Source organism: Tasmannia lanceolata, unplaced genomic scaffold (assembly GCF_043159265.1).
Source record: "Tasmannia lanceolata isolate RefF3 unplaced genomic scaffold, GAP_Taslan_0.1 ptg000015l, whole genome shotgun sequence".
Lineage (NCBI taxonomy): Eukaryota > Viridiplantae > Streptophyta > Magnoliopsida > Canellales > Winteraceae > Tasmannia > Tasmannia lanceolata.
This window is the reverse complement of record NW_027518692.1, coordinates 38,903,217-38,931,058: the sequence shown is the minus strand read 5'-3', so window position 1 is coordinate 38,931,058 and position 27,842 is coordinate 38,903,217. Positions and strand designations below refer to the sequence as shown.

Sequence of the window (27,842 nt, the reverse complement as noted above, 5' to 3'; positions counted from 1 at the left end):
GGGTTGTTTGATAAAGGACATAGAATAATCCACTTTATCTGTTGCTTGGTTGCGTTGTATACAAAACAAGGTAAATATTCAATCATGGTGTAGTGTAGAAGCAACCGAAGCAAATAAGAGATGCAAAAGTGCAAAGCAAGTAACGACCAGCTGTGTTTCTTTTGGTGAAATGATTAGATGAGGAATCAAGAAAATATTGAGGGGAAAGCGTGACGAGAATTCTCTACTCAAAATGTTAGGACCAAGATTTGTGTTATAGAAATAAGACCCAACTCATATCTTTTGTGTTGTTCCCAGTTCTTCATCTCTTCACGGCATCTTTGCCCGATGTCTAACGTCCTCTAATCTATACAATGAGTGGCACACGGTGAACGATGCTCTTCTTTCTTGCATGCTGCAACATAGCTGAGAACCTGCACCACACCTCTCCTATCTCCCATCACAAAAAAGACAATAATCCAGCCAACCAGAAGAATTGAATTGCATCCTTCACTTAATGCAGCATCTACCAAGGTTTTAAATTTCGATTTCGATACCGGTTTCAGACCCCACCAAAAAACAAAATGTCGGCCGAAATCCGGCTAAACAAGAAAAAGAGTATTCTATTTGATATAAAATTTTGGCCGAAATTCCGATAATTTCGGTCGAAATTCTGGTAAAATATTAAAATAATTAAAAAAAAAAAGGTATTTTGGGTGAAATTTCGGCCAAAATAAAATACCATTTAGGGTAATAGCGATTTCGGTGTCGGTCTCCAACGAAATCCGAATTTTAAAACCATGGCATCTACATGCTTCACAAATATCGTACCTTGAAGGTAAGTCACTGAAACATTCATGTGGTTCTGGTAGTTGACAATTCCTTTTCGAGGTCTTCCTTTTCCTCTATTCTAATGGTAGTCCGCATCCCAGTGTATTCAGGGCCTTTGAAGCTCGCACCACAAACAGCTACAGCATAAACATGAGCTGGTACTAGTATGGATTGTTCCGAACCGCATTAAAGCTCATACCTAAATTAATAAGATAGGCAGAACCTCCTAGTAGCTCCCCAGCCCCTTCACGCAACCTATTCGAAAATGCTGATTTCTCCGAGGGTTATACTACTGTTTTCTTTGAAGGAGGGAAGAAAGAGAACTTCTACTGCAGCGCCTAATGGAGAGGAACTACTTTGCAAAGATTAACAGTACCACTAACATCATAATCCTCTACCCTGCCCTCTCTAGGCTAGGCTCCTTGCATCAACTGGATCCACTCCCACTAATAAAAAATTCCATTTTTTGTACTACTTCAACCAATCCCCACCTCCATCTCAATTAGGGCAATACAAGATAAAGCAGTCTTCCTATTTTTTTTAATTTTTTTTGCTCTTCTCTTGCCTTCATTTGTGCAAGGGATCTTCGAGAAATCTCTCTGGCCAATTCTTTAGAGTTCGAGCATATGGCAGTGTTATTTCCAGCCAAACAGACCCTCTTAGTTAGTAGGGGGGAATTTCAATCTCATTTTTTTTTATTCACAGTGCTTAGATTGGATATTTGATCTATCTAATTTGGTGGCAAACTGCTAACAAGGGCCTGTTGGTTTTTTACTCAGTTGATTTGGCTATCTTAAACTATGCTATTTTGAATATTGGTTGGGAGACACAGAGGGGCTGTTCAAAAAGAGATGTTACAAACCAGGCATTAGCGCCTTGATTCTGCAAGCCGTGGGTGTGGGAAGAGCGGAGCAAGAGCGGAGCTTAGACAGAAGTGAGCGAGCCTGCAAGTGAGTGTTAGGTCGTCGAGCCTGGCGAATGCTTAAAGGATGACACCTTCGAATGAGAATTCGACCACATCTGAGAGAATGTGTCTACAAGACAATATCCTTATCTTCTCATGAGTCATGATCTTCCTTCATGATGGAGAACAAGGTCCTGTTTGGATATTTGGGGACCGATTGTGAGTACAAAACTGATTATTCAACTCAAAATTAAACGTAAATTTGAGTCCAAAAAAATGTTTTCGACAAGCAATCAGTTCTCAAAATCCAGAAAAAAAGGGCCTAAACGTAAACTTGATTCCAATAATCAGTTTTGGACTAAGAATTGGTTCTCAAAATCCAAAACAAACAGGAGCTAAAAAGTCTAGACTTTGTCATCCATTATATAAATAATAATGCAATTATTGTGTCAGCTAGTCGTTGCACTATTATCTTGGATATCACACCTGTTTATTCGTATCACTCATTCTGTGAAGAAAAACAAAAAACCAATGATGTAATTTCAAATAAAAATTAATAACAAAATTGCACATACTAATTGCAATTTGAGGTATAGACGATAAATATGTATCTACATACACAATGCATGTAGTTTCCCACCTGTTGATGGAAGAAACAAACAGCCACAAGAGGTATATAACCTGATAAAAAAGAGAGAACCAAAAAACCCACAAACCATTCTAGACCGGAGGGCTAAAACTACCTGCAAGAATTGAGCAAGCCCCAAACAACATTGTGAGATCAACTCCTGCTAAATAAACCACAGTTCAATGAAATGAGAGTCGAATAGTCACTTCCACTTACATTGCATATGATGACTGATATGTCACATAGATTGCCTTCTTCAATGTTTCTCAATCTCCGAACTTCAGAGCGGGCGAAATGGGTGGAATAGAATTGCTTGGAGCGACTCCACTTTGGTCTAATAATTAAGCAGAAGTTCAAGCCAAATGCTGTTCAAAGTGTCAGAAATTGGACAAAAGTCGGACCGGGTCGGATTTTCCAAACGCCATTCTCCATTTTTCTTTCCATTCTCCGGATTGAAAAAAGTGCAGAAGCACTGCCAATAATGTATAAAGAACACGACCTTTTTTTTATGACATAGGGCATCCCCACCCCTATTTTTAGGGCGGGACTATTTCCTATGGATGAGTGCAATCACCCGTAAATCACGTGCATCGGGTAAGCCCTGGGTGATTTGAACTCGCGTCAATGGGGAGCATACCCATGAATTTAAGCAAAAGAGCCAACCCTTGGCCAAGAAGTATTAGATAAAGATCCTATAATTCGTTGTAGATATAAAACCAATATAAAGGATGACATTCAGAAGCATGTGCTGGTATAAGAGGGTAGTCCCAAAATATCAGAACAGATGGGTCATGTAAGAAACGAAGTCCTAGCGACCAACGGGAAGGAGACGGCTAGAACAGCTAGGCAATATATTAAAATGAGTCGTGGGCCCAAAAAGATAAATTTGATCGATGTAAAGAGCACAAACTACTCGCAGGTATAAATAAATAAAGGAAAAGCTACAATTTGCTTACTCGTCATTTTTCTCAACTAGCAAGCTTGAAGGCATCAATGAAAAGGCCATAGGTGAATCCCATTTTAAAATTGTTGAGGAGAGCAAGAGGAAAGGTGACCTTGGGTCGACTATAATAAAACCTGGTAACATACTCAGTGAGGAGAACACATAACACGGCAGCAATCACATCGTTCACTCCTAAAGCACCGAATGACAGAGAAATAGTCTGTGCCACATAAAACCCACCTAATAATGAAATCCCTCCAAACAGTGCCCTCCGAGAAGGGCTTCTGAAATAGTTCCTTGAAAGCTCCGGGACAAGACGTACAATGTCCACCAACCTCCGAGGCCCCTCATTCTCTTGAACTGCTCGGATACTGCGATATCCAGATGTAAATTTCGGAGTAACAACTTTGCACCTCCCAATTGAGAACTTTGATGCTGAAGTTATCCCAAAGTTGATAAGATTTGGAGAGGTCACACTCAAAAAATATGCCATTGAAGATTTTATAAGGCGTCTGTCAATCAAGGCCACCGGTTGTAGTCCCGATTACTTGAGGAATAGCCACTGATGATCAGAACGCCTTCTCTGAAAATAAATCACATACAAACAAGTGATATATTTTAATAAGGCTGCTGAAATCAATTGTTGATGTCAATAACAGTGAGCATTAATCTATAGCAAGGGCATACATTGAAAGTACACATCCTTTTAATAACTTTTATAATGTATCTTAAGATTCTCAACAAAGAACAACCCAAACCACATGGACATAAGGAATGCCAGTTTCTTGAAAGGGCTCTGAACGATAAGTCGATAACAAGTGTAGGCAGTGTCTCTTCTTTTCCGCGCGAAGGAATGGAAAAGAAACTGACGTGGCAAAATAGAAAAGCAAGGAAAAGAAGCTGTGATGGAAAACCTGTTCTGTGTTCTGTTGCCGAGAAACCTAGAGAAATTAAGCAAGAAAAAAGTAAAGTAGGATGTTTAGTTGCACAGAAACCCATAGAAAGACATTATCAAGATGCATAGGATTATAACAAGAAATCCATCCAAATAGAACATAAGCACTGGTTGAAAAATCACAAATCCATCAAAACAGATGTAGAATTATAAGCACTGGTGAAGTATCTAATTGTTGGGTAAATCTCAGGGGAAAAACTCAATTCGAGGTTGAGTGGCCTCCAAAAGAAGATGGATAGAGGAAGAAGATGAGTAAAAGAAGAAATTAGTGGGAATTAATTCTCTGCCCATCTCAACGATGGTTTTTCTCTGTATAATATTGATCCCTTTTTACATCAGACTCTCTAACAAACTAACAGGTGTCCTATTTTTATGGGTTCCTTTCTAACAAACTTAGGCCTTTCCTTGCAGGTAATGGTTGGAATGAAGAGCAGCTGGGCTTTCAGCCCATGTGCGCATAATCAGCTAGGTGACGCGGGCGAGACCTATGCCTGGCTGGGACTCTTGCTGATGAGGTCTCACTAAGTGGCTGGTCAACCAGGTACTCTTGTGTAACATTCCTTCCCCCATCGGGAGGAACCTTGTCCTCAAGGTTCAGTGTAGGAAACAGGCACCGAATTTCTGCAGTATCCTCCCACGTAGCATCTGAAGGTGGCATTCCAGACCACTGAATGAGCATTTGGGGACAGAGAGACTGGCCACGTTGAATTGTTCTAGCTGCCAGTACTTGAGCGGGTTGCACCAATGGATGGGACTCGATGGTTAGAGGTGGTAGAGGGATGACTTGAGTAGAAGGGTCACCTATACATGGTTTGAGGAGGGAAACATGAAAGGTGGGATGGATCTTTGAGCCTTCAGGGAGGCTGAGGCGATAGGCGACATTACCAATTCGTTCCAAGATTTGAAATGGACCATAGTAACGGCGAGGGAACTTGTTGGATGTGCGGCTGGCGACGGTGGATTGTCAATAAGGTTGTAATTTGAGGAAGACCCAATCACCGACCGTGTATTCGCGTTCAGTTCGATGTTTGTCTGCTTGATGCTTCATTCGAAGTTGGGCACGTAGAAGGTTGGCTTTCAGTAGTTGGAGTAGTTGATGACGTTGTAGCAGAGCACAGTCAACTTGGTCGACCTTAGCACTATTATGCCCAATGGATAAATTTAAACCAATGGCGCGGTTGATCCATGACAAAGCAGCGTAAGTACTGTTCGAGACAGCGATTGACTACTTCTCCGTTTGTGGATGGTAAGCAGTACTCATTTTGAGTGATGTCCCCTGTTGGCGGAAGAGCGCTTGTCAAAATTTGCTGAGAAATAAAGGATCGCGATCGCTGATGATGCTTCGGGGCATGTCGTGGAGATTGTAGATGTTGTTAGCGAAGAGGTCTGCAACTAACGGTGCAGTGTAGTGTGGTGGTAATGGTAAGAAATGAGCGTATTTGGAGAGCCTATCAACGACTACCAGTATGGCTGTTTTTCCATGCGAATTCGGCAGAGTGGTGATAAAATCCAAGGTGATATCCTCCCAAACTTTGTCTGGAATGGGTAAGGGTTGAAGAAGGCCAGCAGGGGAGCAAGTGGCATACTTAGTTTGTTGGCAAATTTGGCATTCGGCGACTAGTTTTCGGATGTGTGTGCGCATGCCAGTCCAAAAGAAGCTTTGTTGGATGCGAGCCAAAGTTCGTGTAAAACCAGAGTGGCCTCCAATGGGGCTCGTGTGAAATTCGTTGAAGATGTCCAGGCGTAGCGAGGAATGGGAAGGTATGACCAAGTGATCTTTGTACAAGAGGAGGTTGTCATGAACTCTTTGATATGGGTACTGACCTGATTGTTGTTGGATTTGTTGGATCAGCTTTTGGGATTCCGCATCAGATTGCAAGGCAATTTGGAGTTGGTCTGTTAAGGCGAATTGTGGGCCTGAAATTGCGGAGAATTGGGGACATCGGGAGAGAGCATCGGCTACTATGTTTTCCTTGCCTGGTTTGTAGATTATACGGTATTGAAAACCAAGAAGTTTTTGCAACCAATATTGTTGTTCAGGTGTTTGGATGGATTGGTCCATCAAATGTTGCAGGCTGCGGTGGTCTGTGCGTATAAGGAACTCTCGAACAAGAAGGTAATGGCGCCATTTTCGGACTGCCTCCGTTATTGCGAACATCTTGCGAATGTAGGTGGATGATGATTGTAAACGGGGTGAAAGTTTCCGGCTATAGAAGGCGATTGCATGACCATGCTGGGACTAGACGGCTCCGATGCCCACGCCGGAAGCGTCTGTATTGATAGTGAAGGGAAGGTTGAAGTTTGGGAGCATAAGTACCGGAGTGGTGGTCATAGCCTGTTGAAGGGATTCAAAGGCTGATTGTGTTGTCGCTGACCAAGTGAAAGCATCCTTCTTTAGCAGGTCCGTAAGTGGAGCGGCGATGGAGGCATATCCTCGAACAAATTGGCGGTAGTAACCTGCGACGCCTAGAAAGCCACGGAGGGCAGTGAGCGATGATGGGCGCGGCCACTTGAGTATTGCTTGAATTTTGGAGGAATCAACTTGAACGCCCTCAGCTGAAATAACATGTCCCAAATATTCGATTGATTTTTGCCCGAACTGACATTTGGATTGTTTGAGGAAGAAAGCCGAGCTCTCTAGGAGTTGTAGCACTTGGGTGAGATGTTGGAGATGAAGCTCCCAAGTCGGGCTGTAGACGAGAATGTCGTCGAAGAATACAAGGACAAATTTTCGGAGAAAGTTCTTGAAGGTGGAATTCATGGCTGCCTGAAATGTTGAAGGAGCGTTGGAAAGCCCAAAAGGCATCACGAGGAACTCGTAATGGCCTTCGTGTGTGCGGAAGGCGGTCGTGCGTATAGATGCGCTATTGACACGAATTTGATGAAAGCCGGAGCGGAGGTCCAATTTGGAGAAGAAATGAGAGCTGTGCAATTCATCGAACATCTCATCGACGGTTGGAATAGGGAATCGATCTTTAACGGTAATGGCGATAAGGGCGCGGTAGTCTACGTAGAAACGCCAAGTGCCGTCTTTTTTCTTTACTAGGAGGACCGTAGATGAGAAAGGGCTTGTGCTCGGGCGGATTACACCGTCATGGAGCATTTGAGACACTAGCTTCTCAATCTCTTGTTTTTGGAAGTGTGGGTATCGATACGGGCGGACATTCACAGGTGCCGAGCCAGGGAGCAAGTGTATGTTGTGGTCAAGGGCTCGGGGAGGTGGTAAGTCGTGGGGTGTGGCGAAGATTGAGGAGAAATTGGAAAGGATTTTGGCAATATCTGGGTGAAGGGAAATATTGGCAGTCGGGTTGGGTTGGACAAGTTCGAGTCGGTAATAGGTGGATATGGAAGATGTGGAGAGGCATCGATGTAATTGGGAGGATTGCAACATGTGGAGAACTGGGATTGGTTCTCCGGTAAGTGTGACTGGTTTGGAATCTTTGAGAAAGAAAATTGTTAAGTTGGAATAGTCAAAAGTGACCGGACCCAACTCGAGTAGCCATTGAACACCAAGAACTATGTCTGCACCATGTAGTGGAAGTACGAATAGGTCTAAGAGAAATTCATGGTCTGTAATTACGAGTGGGATTTGGGAGCAACGGCCAATACAAAGAAGAGTGTTGCCATTACCGACTGTGACGGAAAATGAGGATTCCGGTTGGATGGGTAGGGGAAGATGGCGCGCCATTCTTTCTTGGATGAAATTATGACTGCTTCCGCTGTCCACGAGGATTTGGATAGGGGCGCTGTGGAGTGTGTCGGCAATGCGGAGGGTACGGGGAGATGGATGGCCGGCTAGAGCATTGTAGGAGATTTCTGGAGGGGGTGGTGTATCCACAGGGTCGGGTGATGAATTGCTAATGGGAGTTGGGGAAGAAAATTGCGCTTCAGGTGTTTGTGGAAATTCCCCATCCATTTCATCGGCCAATAGTAATAGAAATTTTCCGTTTAGTTTGCAGCGATGAAATTTCTCGTCGCAGTTAAAACAAAGCCCCTTATCTTTCCGGGCCTACATTTCATTGGGAGAAAGATGGCGGACGGGTAAGCGAGGGCTGGATGGAGGAGGAGGAATGGTGGTGATGATTGGAGGTGTTGGTAAAAGGGGCGGTGAAGGGTTTGCAAGTTGAAAATGATAAGGAAAACGGCGGGCATCTGCGTATTTGTCGGCCTGGAGTTTGGCGAGACCGATGGCTTGAGACAAGGAAGAAGGACATCGCGATTGTACTTCTCAGCGAAGATCCGGTCGTAATCCGGAGACGAAGCAACTCAGCATGAAAGAAGGAGGCAACCCCACCTTTTGATCTGCCAAAGCCTCGAAGTCCATATGGTAAGCTTCAACCGTTGTTGTCTGTGTTAGCTTTGATAGGGCTCCTAGTGGATCGATGTATTTTGAAGGGCCAAATCTCACGATGAGTGCGTCGGTGAATGCAGACCAGGAAGTGAGCTGGTTGTTGTTGGTCATCCATTGAAACCAAGCAAGGGCGGGGCCGTCCATGTAGAAGGAGCTAACGGTGAGCCGCTGTTCATCTAGAGTGTTGTGGTAAGAGAAGAACTGATTGGCCTTGAAGCTCCACCCGAGGGGATCGACGCCGGCGAAGCGAGGGAAATCGAGCTTGATGGAGCGGTGATATGGTGGATCTGGGTTTGGTAGCGGTGGCAGAGATGGTGGTGGTGACTGAAATTGGCGCTGATCGAGTTGTCCCTTGATGGTTGTAACCGCGGTGACAAGGTCGGTGAGAGTAGAATTTACAGTGGAAAGTTGGGTGGTGAGCGAATGGATTTGGGAATGGTGGGAGCTTGTGGATTCATGGAGTTCGGCAATGGTGTCTTCGATTTTTTTGAATCTGGTACCTTCTGCCATTGGGGTGGAAGAAGGAAATGAAAGCATCAATTGTTGGGTAAATCTCAGGGGAAAAACTCAATTCGAGGTTGAGTGGCCTCCAAAAGAAGATGGATAGAGGAAGAAGATGAGTAAAAGAAGAAATTAGTGGGAATTAATTCTCTGCCCATCTCAACGATGGTTTTTCTCTTTATAATATTGATCCCTTTTTACATCAGACTCTCTAACAAACTAACAGGTGTCCTATTTTTATTGGTTCCTTTCTAACAAACTTAGGCCTTTCCTTGCGGGTAATGGTTGGAATGAAGAGCAGCTGGGCTTTCAGCCCATGTACGCATAATCAGCTAGGTGACGCGGGCGAGACCTATGCCTGGCTGGGACTCTTACTGATGAGGTCTCACTAAGTGGCTGGTCAACCAGGTGCTCTTGTGTAACATCTAAGCTACATGCACATTCAATAGATCAGTGGCATCCATGAACAGCACACTGGATATTCAAATAGTAGAACTGTATAAATCCAATAGCAATGCCAGAACTCCCACTTCACACAAATTCAAGCCATGTAACCTTAATTCAATGGCATTTTCATAAAAGGTTGCAGTCCAAGCTTGGCTTCCTGAACTAATTCTTCACAAAATTGCAACAAGCATTTCGTCAAACACATGGTGACGCCTACTTCATATGTCTAATAAGTCATTCGGTTGAGCATCACGATGGAGTCCTTGTAAAGAAAACCCAAATACAGCTTGTATAATCACAGATTGAAACCCTAAGTTGAAATCCTAGTTCAAAAATCCTAGATTGAAAAATCCCAAACAGAACTCATCGTTCGAAGCAATATCTACATCATCTCACATCCACCAAAATGGAAAAGAAAAGAAAATGATCAAAAGATTGAAGGAATGCATACCTGAAAACTGAGTATTGTAGACGTTTATTTGATTGCCGTAGAAACCAGAAGCTGAGAAGTAAAATCAAGCTTTTCTTGAGAAAAAGGAGGAGGGAAAATGAAGGGCTTGGATTTTGGGTCTAAACACAGAGGGGTTTTGAACTGAAGAAGGAAGTAGATTAAAAATAGAAAAAATCAAAGCAGAGATAGAGATAGAACATAGAAGTAACAGAAAAGAAAATGGTAGAAACATGAGGAGAGGGGTCAAGGAGAAATATGGTGTTCTATTGTACTGTACGGATACGGCTCACACCATAGGATGATCCAAACCGTTCATTTGATGGGCCACACGTGCTCAAAAACTCATTTCTATAGGATGATCCTCACCCTCCGATCAAAAGATGAACTGCGTATTATGAAAACCTCTATAAATATGGGGTTGATGCTTATCAAATGGACGGTTTGGATCATCCTATGGTGTGAGCCGTGTTGGTGCCAAAATCTGCCCGGTCGGATGTGCTTGAATAATCAAGTTGTACTGTCCTCCGACTCAAGTCAGAAATCGGCAACTAGCAGAAATTCCAAACAGAGAAGCGGTGCCTCAAATCTTAGATTGTATGTACCTTATAGTTTGTTTGTTTTTACTTTTTATTTTTCAAAGAGATGAATCCTAAGCAATTTGGATTGCTTGCCTTATTTGGAGTCTTTTCTTACTGGTCGACATCCCTAAGGAGTTAGTTTCCTTGTCTATCTTGGAGACTATCGGGGTTCCTAATGGGGTTTCATTAGGAACCTCGGTTTCTTATTTAAACTTCCAAACTTTAAGGAAAGTTGCCATGCTAGGTCCGATCTTTCCCCTAGGGCACTTTTTGTTTTGTTCTCGGTTGCCGTACTTGGAAAATGGGCAGAATGAGCCCCTTGCTTTTGTTCCCGGAGTGGCAAGTTCGGTGTCAGGGGCAGCTGGATGCCACGTGTTGTGTTCTTGTTTGGTGAATGAATTTTACCTCTACAATATTGCTCCACATTTCCTCGGTACGTGTTTGGGTCGAGAAAGTAGTTTTTGGGACTAAGGGTTTATTCTCATCCTCGCGCCGAACTATCAACATTAGTTAGAGCCAAACACATATGCTTACACCCATGGTTTGAAATTTCGACCGAAATCCGAAATTTCGGATTTCGGTCAACACCAACACCGAAATGGGCGAAACGTACAAAATTTCATTTGAAATTTTGGACAAAATATTAATTTTTAATTCCTTTACAAAATTTCAGCCAAAATTACCGAAATTTTGGCTTAGAAATCTGACATTTCGCCCCTCTGTACTGAATTTCTACCGAAATTTCAGTTTCGGCTAGGTTCAAAATTTATGCTGGAACCGAAATTTCAAACCATGCTTACACCTCAACCAAGATTTTTGAAGCTCGGAAGAAGTTTGTTCCGGCTGAGGCTCGGAGAAGGTCCTTATGGATATGAAGTTCGAACCATAACCCTTTTTTTTACTCGGACTCTCGTGAAGTTGGTGATTACTCATGAAAGTTTGGTAGAGTTGAAGACCTAGCGATTTTTTTATTTTTCGGCGGGAAGGTTAAGCGTCGCTTGTGCCTAAGGTTTGAAAAGACACGCCCTTAGGAGACTGAATGACACCCCCATCATTAATGATGGACATTTCGTTTGTAACGCCGTCAATGTGGGCATTCTTTCCATGGCCTATTCAGAGTATGCAACGTGGAGGGGATCTTGACTTACGAAGCAATAGGACTGCTGTGGACGGTGAGGCCATCTATAGAAGAGGGTTTTCCCCTCATTTTCCTCCATTTTCAAACCTTCAGGAGCTCTGGCAAGCCCTTTCTCCTTTCTCTGGCTAGCCTTTGTTTAGACTTTATTTACATTAAAGGGAACTCCCTTGATCTAGTGTGTTTGTAGACAACAACACTTAAATTATTGAAATACATTATTCTGTGGATTCCTGATATTAGAGGGGCACTACTTCCCAGATGATATCGAATACTAAGAAGACCAGTCTATTGTTAATCAGATTGTTTGTTGTGTACAAATAACCGGATTCAAGGAAATAACCTTTGTTAAGACTTTATTTACATTAAAGGAAACTTCTCTAATCTAGTGTGTTTGTAGACAACAACACTAAAATGATTTGAGATAGACGGCACAACACTTCGCCTCACAGGCATCGAGAATGACTGTCTATCTTTAATCAGATTTGTTTGTTACATACAAATAGCCGGATTTAAAGAAATAGCCTTTGTTAAGACTTTACAGGCATTAAAGGGGACTCCCTTGATCTAGTGTGTTTGTAGACAACAACACTAAAAATGATTGAAATAGACTGTTCTGTAGATTCCTGATAACATGGGGCATCAAGGCCCCTGCTTCCCAGATGATATCGAATACCGAGAAGACCAGTCTATTGTTAATCAGATTGTTTGTTACGTAGAAATAACCGGATTCAATGAAGAAGCCTTTTTTTAGAACATAGGAGAAAATGAGGGGATTTATGACAAGGGTTTGGGGCTTGAGGATCCCCAAACCCTATAGCTACCTACAACCTGTTTTTTGTGAAAGAAAGTGCAAAAAGCTATAAAAGTATCTAGTTTGAGGTTGGTGTTGCTCTAAATCTTAAGAAAAATCGATAGAACTCCGACGTCCGATGTTATATCAAAGAGAATTTCGGCAAAACTTCAATACCTTGTGATAAAGAAGAAGAGATTTCAGCAGAAACTGGTTCTGGAAATCTCTCCAAGCTTCTCTCTTTTTCTCTTTTTTTCTTTATCTTTTTAGGGCTTTCTAAAACCAAAAAAAAGAAAGGGGAAGAGGGAGGGTTACTAATTCTAAGGGGGTGTACTAACCAAAGAGAGGGGTTGCTAAAACTAAAAAGGGTGTACAAACCAAAAGGGGCGTGTACAAACCAGAGCAAAAGCAAATGGGTTGGAAAAGGGATGAAAAATGAGAGGGGGGTGGGGATCCTTTTATAGATTTTTCAAAGAAAATTGCAGGGCGGAGTCCCCTACAATTTAAATGTTACCTGAGACTCTTCCTGGGGACTAAAAAATGGTAGGGACTCTCCTCTGCGATTATAGGGGTGGGTCCCACCTCCTGATTTCGGTCCCGGTTTGTGTATATCAGGTTTCGGGGTTTCGGAATGTGGTTTTGGATTTTCGGGAATGGTTTTCTAGGTGCGGGAGGGCTGGTGCATCTCAAAACAGCTGTTTCAGTGACCCAAATTGATCTACAGTCGTCGAAAAATAGTTCTAGGCAGTTAAAAAGTAAGTTTTGGCAGTTACTTTATAGTTTTTTGTGACCAAAAAGTGGTTTTTGGGTCATGTTGCTGGTGAGTAGTTTTTTTATTCCTAATGAAATGTTTATGGTGACCAAAAATAGTCCTTGAATGTTAAGGAACATTTATTGTAACCAGGGATGGTTTTCGGTTCCCAGAAAGTGGTTTCTCTGGTAACCAAAAGTGGTTTCCGAGTCTTGGAAATGGGTTCTGGGTTCCTGGAAGTTGGTACCAGGTTTCTAGTCTTTGGTGATGGTTTGTGGGTTGCTTGAAAAACGATCTTTGTCGTTAGGAAGGTTGTTCATGGTAGCCAAAGTGGTTTCCAGTTCCCAAAAAGTGGTTTCCGGTGACTAAAAGGTGGTTCTGGTTCTCAAAAATGGCTTTTGGTGGAGCTTTTGCTTAGTTTTGGTATTTGGATCTTCAAGATGTTGTGTTTGCTGTAAAAAGCGAGTGCCGATTTATCGGGCTTTATCCTTAGGACCTTTGTTTGATCAATTCAAGGCTCTTTTGGAAGGTTTTGGTGAACTCGGATGGTTCTGGGTGCAAGCTTGGTTGCAGGTGGTCTTGGGTATTGGGTGTCTTGGATATTAGGGTGGTTTGGGTAACTTTGTGTCTTGTAAAAACTTAGAGAGATACTGAGAGATATATCGAGAGAAGGACCCGAGAAGCTTCCGAACTCATCATAGGATCTGTCATCACAACAACCTGTCATTAGTCCGGTTTTGAAAAATAGGGTGCATGTTTGCACATATGTACGGTGTAAATCCTCCATGTATCTCACATAGCAAATCTAATCCATCCGAGCAATCTATAAATCTGGTACCTTGATCTTCCAAGGATCGTAACGGGTCAAGCGAGTTATGAGTGTGGTTGACGTAGGGATTCTATGGACAACCCTGTAGAACCCAAAATGGGCCCCACTGCGACCTCAATGTAGTCTCACTAAGGTCGCATTCGGTAAGTGGCCCCCCACCACGACATTACCCTGAAGGTGACCATCAAATCATCCAATACCCGTAATCACATACAATGTCTACGTCATTCCTCTAATCCTCATTTACCAGGCTGGGCCCTATAGGGGGTGGACATTAACTATCCCCTAGACGCACCCAATGTTATATCATTCAATCTATCAGCCTGGGCCCGCAAATGCATTTGCAAATCTTTTGAAAAACAAACAATTGTTTTTGAAAAAAACATTTGATAAAAGCTTTATCATATCATCTGGCCAGACATATTTCAAAGGCCTATGATGAGATCGAAACTGTAAATGACTTTCCTCTTCGACAGAGGTGGATGATTCCTTCTTAGGCGCCCCTAATGCTCCCATGGGTTATCCTATGACCCAACACTAACCGTAAGTGACCTCAAACCTAGGACCACTATGTGATAGACCAAAGCCATAAGGCGGGGCCCACAGACCAACATGACCCCTCAGGTTGAAGGACATACAAAGGGTTTTGACTAACAGAATAGCCTTATTCATATTCTTATCCACGAGCTATTTTGGAAATGATCCTAGTTAGGACGTGAACCATTCAACGCACCCATTCTACCTGCTCAGGGTCCACTAGCCCAGTGGCCAGGATAAGCCAACCTAATGAGTGTATGGAGGCAGGTTTGATGTTGGTTATGTACAGGTAGAGATATCCAGTCTCAACCCCAACTAGGACCTTCTTGGTTTGTAAAGAACTGGAAGATCATATCTCCCCACCCCTTAGGATCTGTGAGTCTATGGGCATGGCATGCACTCCTTACAATGCTACTTAAGGACTAACATGTGTCAATAATCACATCACACACTCCTATATAATACCCAATAGATGTCACGAAATATTTTACTGTTGAAAGAAGGTTCAATACATCAAACACTGGCTTTAGTACATGCACTCTAACACTAGATTCCATTGATTTGAGCATCCAGATATGGGTAGATTGAAATACGTCTCTTGTATCGACGGACAATGTTCATCGGGAGCATCCTCAATGGTCAGATCGCACGCCTTGTAATTCTGCCTTAATATATATGATTGAGGTTTATGCTAATACTTGGATAAAAGAAGTTATATTCTTGCGTGGAGAGAGAGAGAGAGAGAGAGAGAGAGAGAGAGAGTTACTATGCACTGATGACTTTGCATGGTTTCTTTATTCAAAAGAGACACATACAGGCAAAAATGCATATAGGTGAAGAGGACATGAGATTCAAATGAAAGGTAGAAACCCATGGCAATGCAGACAGGGAACGGGTTTTCTTTATTGCAATAAGTTCACATATAACAAAAAGCACTAGAAACAAATGCCCCTCCATTAATGGAAAGCCCACACAATATGTGTTATACAAACAAATATAATCAAGAAAAACATATAAAAAATAACTAATCTCTAACCACGACATAACCCTCTGATTCCAGTCATATCTTTCTTCATTCTTTTGGAGATGACTCAGCCAAGCTCTCTTCCCAAACCAACATTGCTCAAATAAGTTAACAATATAACATGAAAGATGGCCACAAAAGAAGTTCTTAGGTCTGCATCATCAAGGTCTAAGTAGTTCTTCACGGCATTTCTAAGACCCTTATTACCAAGTTCATACAACGCTACAGTAGAAGTTTGAGGCACTAATCTCCCTCTCCTGGAGCCTTCCCTTATTGCACTAGCCCAGTTAAAGTCTGCAATCAAGAGTACATTGTCACAAACATGTTTGAATTTTTTAATATAGTAACCAAGTTTAAGAACTGAAATGTACAAAATGACCAATTCAGAGTAGAGTGAGATCAAGTAGTTAAGTGTACTTACATGATCGGCAAGGCAGAGGAACAATTGGACTTCTTATGCTTAGTAGTAGGTCGGAGGTGGCGGGGACGAGTAGATGTATGGAGGAGGAGGCGATGGTGATGGAGGTGGAGGGGACTTGTAGTAGTAGGGAGGAGGAGGAGATGGCGATGGTGGAGGTGGGGACTTGTAGTAGTAGGGAGGTGGTGGAGATGGGGATGGTGGAGGTGGGGACTTGTAGTAGTAGGGAGGTGGCGGAGATGGGGATGGTGGAGGTGGGGACTTGTAGTAGTAGGGAGGTGGTGGAGATGGGGATGGTGGAGGTGGGGAATTGTAGTAGTAGGGAGGCGGTGGAGATGGGGATGGTGGAGGTGGGGAATTGTAGTAGTAGGGAGGCGGTGGAGATGGGGATGGTGGAGGTGGGGACTTGTAGTAGTAGGGAGGTGGTGGAGATGGGGATGGTGGAGGTGGGGACTTGTAGTAGTAGGGAGGCGGTGGAGATGGGGATGGTGGAGGTGGGGACTTGTAGTAATAGGGAGGCGGTGGAGATGGGGATGGTGGAGGTGGCGACTTGTAGTAGTAGGGAGGAGGAGGAGATGGCGATGGTGGTGGAGGAGACTTGTAGTAGTATGGGGCTGGAGGAGATGGAAAGGGTGGTGGTGGGGACTTGTAGTAGTAAGGTGGTGGAGGAGATGGGTTTGGAGGTGGTGGGGACTTGTAGTAGTAGGGAGGAGGAGGTGAGGGTGATGGTGGAGGTGGGGATTTGTAGTAGTAGGGAGGTGGTGAGGATTGTGATGGCGGTGGAGGTGATTTGTAGTAGTAGGGAGGAGGAGGGGATGGTGATGGTGGGGGTGGGGAGTTGTAGTAGTATGGAGGTGGTGGAGAGGGGGATGGCGGAGGAGGGGACTTGTAGTAGTAAGGAGGAGGAGGTGATGGTGATGGTGGACGTGGGGACTTGTAATAGTATGGTGATGGTGGCGGCGGCGAAGGTGGAGGAGGGGACATGTAGTAGTAGGGAGGTGGAGGAGATGGTGATGGTGGAGGCGGTGACTTGTAATAGTATGGAGGAGGAGGAGATGGAGATGGTGGTGGAGGCGATTTGTAGTAGTAAGGAGGAGGTGGAGAAGGTGATGGTGGAGGTGGTGATTTGTAATAGTAGGGAGGAGGAGGAGATGGCGATGGTGGTGGTGGAGACTTGTAGTAGTAGGGAGATGGTGGGGGAGGAGACTTGTAGTAGTAAGTGGGTGGTGGTGGAGGTGGGGATTTGTAGTAGTATGTGGGTGTTGGCGGTGGAGGGGAGTTGTAATAGTAGGGATGTGGCTTGGATTTTTTGCATTCCTTGTAGGGAGTCTTAGGAGCATAAGCAAAGGGTTTGGTCTTGAGAACAATCTCTTTGTATGTCTTGGATTTGACCTCAAGCATGGCTCCTTTATTTCCATTGTGGAGGCTAGTTGGGATGTTGCACTGAGAGTCCTTGGGAGGCATGTGGAGCATGGCATTGCAAGCCTTAGCTCCCCACTTTTTATAGTCAAAATCTTTAACAACAACACTGTATTCTCCATTGATCTTGGTCTTTCCATAGGATACTATCTCCTTGTCTCCGGCCTTGCAAGTAACCATCACAATTGCACCTGCCCAAGTATAATAATACAATCACATGGAAATGTGTGTTAGAAACGAATCAAATCACTACGGTCTTCTCTAAATAACTTTTTCTGTTAAAGTATAAAAGAAAAAGCGCTTTTCTCCAACAGCTTAAGCTTTTGGAGCAATCATTTGTTTCACATGGTATTAGAGCTAAAAGTCTAGAGTTCAAACCTCTCGGATAGCAAAAATACACATGCGATGGTCAGCCCAAAGTGGGACCATATGTACCATGTGTTTGCCAAGTGAGGCACACGTGCGGAGGAGTGTTAAAGTATAAAAGATAAATAACGTCTTTCTCAAACAGCTTAAGCTTTTGGAGTAACCGGTTGTTTCACATTTCCAAACAAAATGAAATTTATATCCCCACTCCCTGTTTCTTTATTATTGTCACTCTTCTCATTATCTTATATTTTTCTATAGTTAGCTCTCAAAGGGTGTTTGACCAGTATTCAATTGAAGAGTGCTATTATCATTTACCCCAAACAAAGTTAAACTAGAGTTTTTTTTTAAGGCCTATCACCCGCACATACATATCTACTCTTAAACATTTTACCCTAAAAAATCTACTATTAAAAATGTAGAAGATAATTTTTGTAAAATTAAGTGACGAAAATTCTGGAACAATTCAAAGAATTCAGTTGAAATAAGAGAATGACCCTTGAGCCCATGAATGGTAGATTTTTCTTCGTTGTCTTAAGAATAACTTGTGCTAGTTTGAAATTTAGAAGATTTTTCTTGGTTGTCTAAGAATAATTTGTGCAAGTTTTGACATTGAGACATTTCTTTGTAATTTTTTGGATGTTTTGAAAAAAAATTAAAAGAACCATGTTTAAAACTAAAGATTAGTAAAAAAAAAAACCTTTCAGGTGTTTCTTGTCATGGGACTTCATTGGGTAGCCCCAGTCATAGCATTTGTAGCAGTATACTCTTCCAACCACCTTAACTATGAGTGGGTGATGGTAAGGGTGAGGGTAAGGCATTGGTGGAGGCGGCGACTTGTAGTAGTAAGGTGGTGGTGGTGATGGTGAAGGTGGTGGTGGGGACTTGTAGTAGTAAGGTGGAGGAGGAGACGGCGATGGTGGTGGGGGAGACTTGTAGTAGTAAGGTGGTGGTGGGGATGGTGAAGGTGGTGGGGGAGACTTGTAGTAGTAAGGTGGAGGAGGGGATGGTGATGGTGGTGGGGGAGACTTGTAGTAGTAAGGTGGAGGAGGAGATGGTGATGGTGGTGGGGGAGACTTGTAGTAGTAAGGTGGAGGAGGAGATGGTGATGGTGGTGGGGGAGACTTGTAGTAGTAAGGTGGAGGAGGAGATGGTGATGGTGGTGGTGGAGACTTGTAGTAGTATGGAGGTGGAGGAGATGGAGATGGTGGTGGTGGAGATTTATAGTAGTAAGGAGGTGGAGGAGATGGAGATGGTGGTGGTGGAGATTTATAGTAATAAGGTGGTGGTGGAGAAGGAGATGGAGGTGGTGGAGACTTGTAGTAGTAAGGTGGTGGGGGAGAAGGAGATGGAGGTGGTGGAGACTTGTAGTAGTAAGGTGGTGGGGGGGATGGAGAAGGAGGTGGAGGGGACTTGTAGTAGTAAGGTGGTGGGGGAGATGGAGAAGGAGGTGGAGGGGACTTGTAGTAATAAGGTGGTGGTGGAGAAGGAGATGGAGGTGGTGGAGACTTGTAGTAGTAAGGTGGTGGGGGAGATGGAGAAGGAGGTGGAGGGGACTTGTAGTAGTAAGGTGGTGGGGGAGATGGAGAAGGAGGTGGAGGGGACTTGTAGTAGTAAGGTGGTGGGGGAGATGGAGAAGGAGGTGGAGGGGACTTGTAGTAATAAGGTGGTGGTGGAGAAGGAGATGGAGGTGGTGGAGACTTGTAGTAATAAGGTGGTGGTGGAGAAGGAGATGGAGGTGGTGGAGACTTGTAGTAGTAAGGTGGTGGGGGAGATGGAGAAGGAGGTGGAGGGGACTTATAGTAATATGGCGGGGGAGGAGATGGAGATGGTGGTGGAGGAGAGTTGTAATAGTATGGTGGTGGAGGAGATGGGGAAGGTGGTGGAGGTGATTTGTAATAATATGGAGGTGGTAGTGAAGGCGAAGGTGGTGGAGGAGGTGATTCATAAATGAATGGATCGCTTGAAGCCACAAGTACATTCTTTGATAAGAGGAGGAAGGCCAATACTAGTAGAACTTGAGGCCATAGAAGACCCCCTAAGGGGTCGGCCGATCGGAGATTCATCGGTGGCTGCCGGAAAAATGGCCAATTTCTTCTTGATAAGATGAACTAGGCTTTCTTATTTTTCCCGGAGGGAGGAGAATTGGAAGAGGGATGGGAGAGGAGAGAGCTTGGTTCTTCCTTGATTTCCATGACGTCTATTTATAATATAAGATCGTTAGGATAGAGCTGTCAAAGGCCTTATTCTAATGGGTTTTTCATGTGGAATTATTTTTTATCTCATCTTCTAAAATCGGAAGGATTCTCCATCAAAGTCCGAGCCATGAAAGAGTTTTGTTATTGTATAATGACATCGTGCAAAATAAGGATTAAACAATATTAACTGAAAATTTTCAAACTTGTTGTCTGTATTTTGTCTTTTCACATGCACCCAATAAACAACATCAGGATCCAACGACTTTTTTTTTCTAACTTTTTTTATTACATCATCGTAGCTGTCATCCACTCAAGAGAGGTTTGAAGAGTTCTAAACATCCTTGGGAGATGATATTTTCACTCCCTGTATTATATTATGTGCACACCCCCTTATAACCTGATTTGACGTGAAAGAGTGGCCGGCAACTTTATGTCAGATCACGTTATGAGGGGGTGTGCACGTACAGAAGTACTGCAAGGGGGTGAAAATATCATCACCCAAATCCTTTGGTTTCACCATTTTGAACAAAAAAATAGAAATTAAATGACATCTGCACGCCCTTCTTTTAATAACGGCACCTCTCTCTTGTTGGGTTCTCAGCTGTAATCCAATGGAGAGAGGTTTGAAGAGTTCTTAAAATCTCTTATTTGAAGAGGACCTAAAATCTCCTTGTTGGGTTCTCAGCCTTTTGGTTTCTGCCTGCATCTGCACCTCTTATTCTAGTAATGGCATCTCTCTTTATCTCCATTTTTACATATCTATATTTAGCTGTCACAGTCTACTCCTACTCCAAGAGAAATTATATGATGCCCGACCTTCAAACAACAAGGGCAGAGAGAGAGAGAGAAAACTTCCCGCCCTTGATTTCCAATCCAGCAAATAGTCAAAAAAGGTGGCTTTTGCTGGATCGGAAATCAAGGGTGGAGGGGTTCCCTCTCTCCACCTTCTCCTATTCCAATCGTCAAAACCAAGGAAAATAAAAACGATGTTTAAAGTTAAGTGGGGGGTCCCATTATCAAAACAAGGATACGTGATTTCAAGTGGGTTTTTGAAAATTTGAAGCTTCTTCCCCATGACTAGGACATTTCCCGATAAGGGACCATTTGATTTCCCTCTAAAGTTATTTGACATGGTCAAGGAAATGTGTGTGAAAAGCATTCAAATTTAGGAAATAGAAACAACAAACGGTGGAAATGATGGAGAAGGGGGTGGAAATATCATTTCCCATATGATTATTTATCTCTTTGTGTATTCTATATAAACCCATTTTAGGGTTCCCTGCAATCTAAGCACCGTTAGTCTATCTCATATACTCTAACGGTAGCAACATGTTTATCTCTTTTAGTGTTCTACGCAAACCCTTATTAGGGTTCCCTGCAATCAAAGCATCATTAGTTTATATCTTATATAATCTTATATTGCAACAATATTCATTAAGATGAGCTTAGTCTTCTTTATCCTTTTACATGAAAAAAAAATCCAAATTCATTCTCTCTTCGTACACCAAAAATAACTCCAAAATAAAAGGTTCCTACTTTTCATTAATAATCACTTGCACCATTGCATGTAGGAAAGGTATAAACATGTATGTACAAGGCATCGACTAAGCCATGAGAGTGACTTATCTAAGGAGGAGCATCTTATTTACATAAGAAAAAAAATCATGTCTTTGTCAAGTTTCTAACTGATTGAGGCTTTTATGTGTTAAAGGGTTTCATGGACCACTTCCTTTCCCTTTTACTCTTCCAAAATTTAAAATATATGGTTTCACCTATGGACATAATAGAATTATTTTACTTTCGCAAAAACAGGTAAGGACATGAAAGGAATAGTTCTATTTCTTGTAAATGACTGAAGAGAGCAAAAATTTAAAGGCTTTGGTGAGCTACCCTCTTTCAATCATCCAAAAATAGCCATACAAGCTATGGTTCGGTGAAGAAAATAATTGTACACTTAACTTTGATTGGTAGCCTCTGACAGCCTATTAACCCATTATCAAAACATGGTCATGCAGATATCAATAGTAGAGAAATTATATGGTGCCCGCTTGGGCACGTATACTAGCGGGCCATATGCCCTTTATAGATATTTGATCCAACAGCAGCCTCTTAAAAAGTTGAAAAAGTGGGCTGATGTTGGAACAAATATAAGGGTGGATGTCCCACCAGTGTTCATGCCCAATCAGGGCACCTTGCAGCCCCTCTTTTTCGGGAAAGACTTGTTACCTCATATGAATTAAATGAATTAGACAAGGGATTTGCTAGGGTCCATCGCAAAAGGCATTTCGCGTGTCTCCATTCACGAGGTGGCTGGTCTGACATGCGACATGCGACAGACCAGCTGCGAAATGCCTTTCGCGATGGACGCTAGCAATTCCCACTAGACAAATTCTGCTATGAAGTGGTTCTTCTATCTTGAAAGAGGGGCCATGAAATGACTTCATTAGAAATTAGCTCAACATGCACACATATTCTCATATTCTTCGTTAAACAAAACATTTGCCTACAAATTTCATTTAATTATAATGAATTTTGAAAAATATTTATCATGGATTTTTCTAATATTTTTATGTTTTTTCTTTACTTAATTATTTTGTAAAAAGGCTTTAATTTATTTTGATATTATTCTGCATTTAATGGACAAACTAGAGCTCCTTCTAGCACAAGAGACTGTGTACTGCCTAAAACCAGGCCCATTTTTACCATAAAACAATGTGTTCTATGAAAAATCTAGGGTTCTTTTTTTCTTATCTGAAGAGAATATTATTTCACAGATTTCAATAGCATTTTTGCTTGGGCTTTAATCAAATTTGCCCAAGCCCTCAACACCCGAACTCAACCCGGCTTGGGAAAACTCAACCCGAACCCGACGGGTTCCAGTTGAACCCGATTGCACCCCTATTCTCTTATTTCAAATTGCCCCAAAGCGTCAACCTCTTCTACTAGTAAAATTCCTAGTAAAATTCGTATTTCTCTTCATCTCTCTCTTCTCTCTTCATGTTCTTGAAAAAAATAAGTATTGGCGAATGATGGTCATGGCGGGTTGAACCCGACCCAAGTTGCACCCCTAGAATCTCTTATTTCAAATTGCCCTGAAATGCCCAACCTCTTCTACTAGTAAAATTCATTTTTCTTTTCATATATCTCTTCTCTCTTCATGTTCTTGAAAAAAATAAAAGAAGCCAAAGGATTTCTGTTTGGTTTTGGGATTGGATCTCAAAACGATTCTCCTCCTCTTCTCCTTCATCTGGACGACGAAAGAAGCCACTAATTGACTTCTAGAGCGGCTCAAGTTTGAGAAATACCGGGCACCTAGCGGGGAGTAGATCAAACGGAGATTGACAGTATTGATCAATCAATTGATAATGTTTCCTAAATCTCTAGAATTTTAATCTATAACAATCTAACTAGGATCTTGGGTTGGTCGGTGGAAAAGGGAAATTTTTGATGTTTCCACGTCGCGCATATCGATTGTTTTGGTCATTTTTCATTAGATAGGGGTATTTTGGTCATTCTGGTCACAAATACAAGAAATAAAGGGGGAAATATAAATCACTTTTCAATAAATAATGAACATTCAAAAAGGTTTTTCATTTTAATATAAGAAAAATGGAAAATTGGGGGAGTGCCCATAACGAATTTTTTTAGTATGTGCATGGCAATAGAGTATCATACACTTTGCTTATTATTGATCGTATCTTCCCTTATTTACCGGCAACAACTAACGAAGTGCTTTATCTGTTAGATTTCATGGATATTATCTGAGGGTGAAATGACGAAGAAGTCCTTAGACTAAAGAAAAATACCACATGAGGGCAATACGTGTAAAGCAACAGCCACAGAGCTGGTTTAATTTGCTAACATGGATTGTGGTCGTTGGATACAATATTTTTTTTAAAAAAATTCCACTCTCTTCAAACATTTCACCCCCTTTTGTTTGTCTTTTCCTTAAAAAATTGACAGCATTCCAACTACCTTTGTTCGTTTTTTTTCAGGAAAAGACAAACAGAAGGGGTGGAAATGATGTGAAAGGGGGTGGAAATATCATTTCCCTTTTCCAATAATCTAAGGCTACTGATATTGGCACTAGCTTTAATAATTGCACAAACTCAGCTTCTCTTTTTCATTTTAATTAATCAGCATCTGAGAGCTTTTGGGGAACTGTAATAGCCTTTGACAGCTGTTTAAATAATAAAAGACAGGATGAGTGAGTGCAATTATCAAAACATGGTAGTACTAATATCATTAGCCTAATTTAATTGAAGAATGATATAACATATGGTGCAACATCATAGTGCAGTGTGTGGAGAACTGGTCCAAACCGATCCAACCACGGTTAAACCTGGGTTGAAGGATGACGGCATTAGTAATTATTAGTAAAGTAAAGAAACTATGAAAAATAGATAGCGTAAGGAAAAAAAGACAATCAAAACAACCTATTGATGATCATATAACAATTCCTAAAATTTTAACATCGAAAGTTGAAATGAAATCAAGAAATCAAAAACCTTAAATTAGATTTTTTTTTAAAATTTCTGAATAGGGAAATGACATTTCCGCCTCCTTTCACAACATTTGGACCACCAAAAGCTGTAAATCAAAGAGCTTTTAGATCATGAAAAAGAACACACACACACACAAGCTACTGATATTGGCACTGCGATGTTTTAATAATTGCACAAACTCATCTTGTCCTTTCTTTTTTAATCGGGCTGTGAGAGCTTTTTTGGGAACTTAATTACATATGACAGCTCTTTAAATAATAAAAGACAAGATGATAGGTGGAATTATCAAACTAAAGTTGTGCTGATATCATTTCCTATGTGCGTGTGTGTGGTGGTGTGTGTGTGGTGGTGGTGGTGTGTGTGTTGGGGGGTGGGGGATGGGATTTGCTGGGGACCATCCGCATTAGGCATTTCGCAGCCGGGCTGTTGCATGTGAGAGCAGCCACACAGGCTCAGGTTTTGTCGTATTCTTTTAAGTCACCTGAGGTGGCTGCTCTCACATGCAACAGCCCAGCCGCGAAACACCTTCTGTAATGTCCCTAGAAAATCCCTATATATATATAATTCAATACATTTAATAAGATGAATAGGTATGTAGGATTTGATTAGATGTAGGGAAATTTTTTATTAGACTTTTTTTTCCATGGAAATAAAAATTTTAACGTTTGGTTAACTCATTTTCATGTATTGTTTTCTCAAATCGAGAATTTTCCTTGCTTTCAGAGAAAATTGCGAACGTAATAGACCTAGAATTTTATTTTCCATGCAATGTTTTTTTATTAGAGCATGTTTGGCAACCATAAAAAAAAATTCAAGGAATATTTGTTACCCAGCGTAAGAAGCTAGCGATCGAAATGCGAGAGAAAAGGAGAGATTTCAGGGGGTGGCCAGTGAGGGGAACATGAGATGGAGTTGGAAAATAGGGAAAACAAAATAAACTATCCCCCCCCCCCAAGATTTTTTTTTCATGCTTGTCAAACATTCCTCTAAACATTTTTTCCATATTTTGAAATTATAGGGTTCTATTAGAAATTTAAGTCACCCACTTGGCTCCTTTAAGAGTAACGCATGTGGCGGATTTTGACAAGAACAGCTTTGATGGAAGAAGCTTTGTCTCTGATAGAGAAATTTAAGCAACCCACTTGACACTCCCTTTGTTAATATGGTAATAATCTTTAGACATATTCCTAACCGGTTGAACAACTACACATTAAATTAGCTTCCTTTGCAATTATCTTACTTCAATGTTGTCAGCATTTATAACTAAGTTCTCATCTTGTGAATAAAAATTATTGGAAAGTGACATCATAAAACTAAACACTAGGGCCATGTTTGGCAACCATAAATTTTTTCCATGAAATATTAGTTTATCATGTAGGGTCATGTTTGGCAACCCCATAAAATTTTTTCCATGAAATATTAGTTTATTGAGTAGTTAGAGAGGAGCAAAAAGCATGGGGGGAGAGACTTGAGAGGGCAGGGATAAGGAGAGGGTGTATAGCATAACATGGCGACAAATGGCCCCACGTACCATGACCATTAATTACGCTTATCAATAGATCCGTTAATCTTCCCATGCGTGTATGGAACTCTTCTCTCATTTTATTTCAAAAAACCCTAGAAAATTATTATGTAATGTTCCATTAATACGCTTCCTTCACTGGTCAAAATTCAGTATCTTGTAGTTTTGGGAAAGTAGTACTCTTTTTAGTGTTTTGTGCCTCACAATTTAAAAATATGCTAACGGGTGTTTTCACCATGTTAGCATCTTTGGTCACCTTTTCCATGTATTTTCTATTCCTCATGTTCTTCTATCACCTTATAATATATTCCTTATTTTACGCAATAATTTAATTATTTGTGATGCCATGCCGATATTTGGTGCCGACTCACATTTTTTATTTCTATTAGGTTCCATTTCTTTCGGCATAAAATGGGCGTAAAATGAATTTTAAACCAATTTATTAAAATGGGCATAAAATTTGTTTTATGACCATTTTACTCCGAAAGAATTAACGGCGCCTAAACATTATAATCATGATAATGTTGTTTAACAACTCTTGAGTTAGTCATCGACTCGGCTGAGTTGATTCAGTTTTCTCTTGGTCATGTTTCTTATTTTCGTGGTAATTTGCCAGCTCTACTAACTCAATCAAAAGCTCCTTTGACTCGTACTTGGGTTGAGTCTGAGTTTTTCGTCTGAGTTTTTAAACACTACTTGAAAAAATACCCCTAAGCTTCTACAACTAATCAACACTAGTTAGTATTAAAAAATTTGCTACCAATATATGCTTTGCTAGTAAGTGTTTTAAATTGACAACATGCTTTTACTATGACTATTTGACAGCTTTTGTGCTTTGTTCTTTCGTGCATGCTGTCTAATTTCTTTCTTTTCTTTTTTTGGGGACTTGCTTCTCTTTTTCCTTGGGCTGAGGAGGTCCAGATAGGCCTAGCCAAAGGATAAGAGGAGACCCAAAAACGTATGCAATTGAATTCAAAAGGTTCAAACATGGGTTACCATGTGCCAGATCAAAAAAAAATTCCTTGGCAGCCATTAAAGTTACAGTCAAAGATTGTTCCATGATAAGAGATATTCATGGTTCCTTCCTTAGGAATCCAGAGCTTGAAATCATTCAGTTGCATATGTTTATCATGAGAAAATTCTTCTTACGCTGGAACCAGTTGTGAATGCCAAAGGGATCAAAGGGTGTTGAAAATTTCCCTTGTTGTATAATATTTTTCCTGATAAAGAGGCATGATTTCATTCACAAATTTAAAGATGAAAAACATTTTTTTATTTATTAATTTGAAAGGAAGTGATAGCTGGATTTCACAAGGAAAATGATATTTCTATCCATTTTGCAAAATAATCTATGATAAATTGTCAAATTATTCGTGAAATTCATAATTGAAAATTTTTGTGTTCAGTTTGGAAAATTCATGTTTAATTTGCACAAAAAGAGGTTAAGATTATGAGATGACCCTTCAGATGCTTACTGTTAATTAAACATTACCAAACTAATAGAAAGACTATTCATTGTTTATTTCAGAACTGTCACTAAAAAATTGTGTCTCAAGATATCTGTGAAACAACCAATTACTCCGAAAGCTTAAGCTTTTGAGTTGGTGTTATTTAATCATTTATACTTAAAACACTCCCCCAAACGTGTGGCTTTTGAGTTGGCCTTTCACGTGGCACTTGGATACTATATGCAGGCAGATTACTGGCTGACAAAATTCCACTTGCAAAGGTAGCATCAGTAAAGCTTGTACCGGCAGATAGAATCATCCTCGGCATA

At 41.5% G+C, this 27,842-nt stretch overlaps 2 protein-coding genes across 3 annotated transcripts; both read right to left on the bottom strand.

Annotated features, from left to right (window-relative positions):
• Positions 1-2,246: 2,246 nt before the first annotated feature.
• Positions 2,247-10,356, bottom strand: NPQ6 (YCF20-like protein (DUF565)). Of its 2 annotated transcripts, XR_013234954.1 has the most exons (3): positions 9,991-10,356; positions 2,559-3,868; positions 2,247-2,457 (listed from the first exon to the last, which is right to left on the bottom strand). XR_013234954.1 is itself a non-coding variant. In XM_077355862.1 (2 exons), the coding sequence occupies exon 2, from the start codon at positions 3,776-3,778 to the stop codon at positions 3,311-3,313; it is 468 nt and encodes a 155-aa protein (XP_077211977.1). In that variant the 5' UTR covers positions 3,779-3,868; positions 9,991-10,356; the 3' UTR covers positions 2,247-3,310. The 2 variants fall into 2 exon arrangements, 1 of the variants encoding a protein (XP_077211977.1); XM_077355862.1 differs by having other exon boundaries at positions 2,247-3,868.
• A 5,136-nt stretch (positions 10,357-15,492) lies between these two features.
• LOC143847149 (uncharacterized) lies at positions 15,493-20,150 on the bottom strand. The gene is made up of 3 exons (XM_077355861.1): positions 18,541-20,150; positions 16,059-17,665; positions 15,493-15,931 (listed from the first exon to the last, which is right to left on the bottom strand). Exons 1-2 carry the CDS (start codon positions 19,904-19,906, stop codon positions 16,098-16,100), a joined length of 2,934 nt encoding a protein of 977 aa, XP_077211976.1. The 5' UTR covers positions 19,907-20,150; the 3' UTR covers positions 15,493-15,931; positions 16,059-16,097.
• Positions 20,151-27,842: the final 7,692 nt, after the last annotated feature.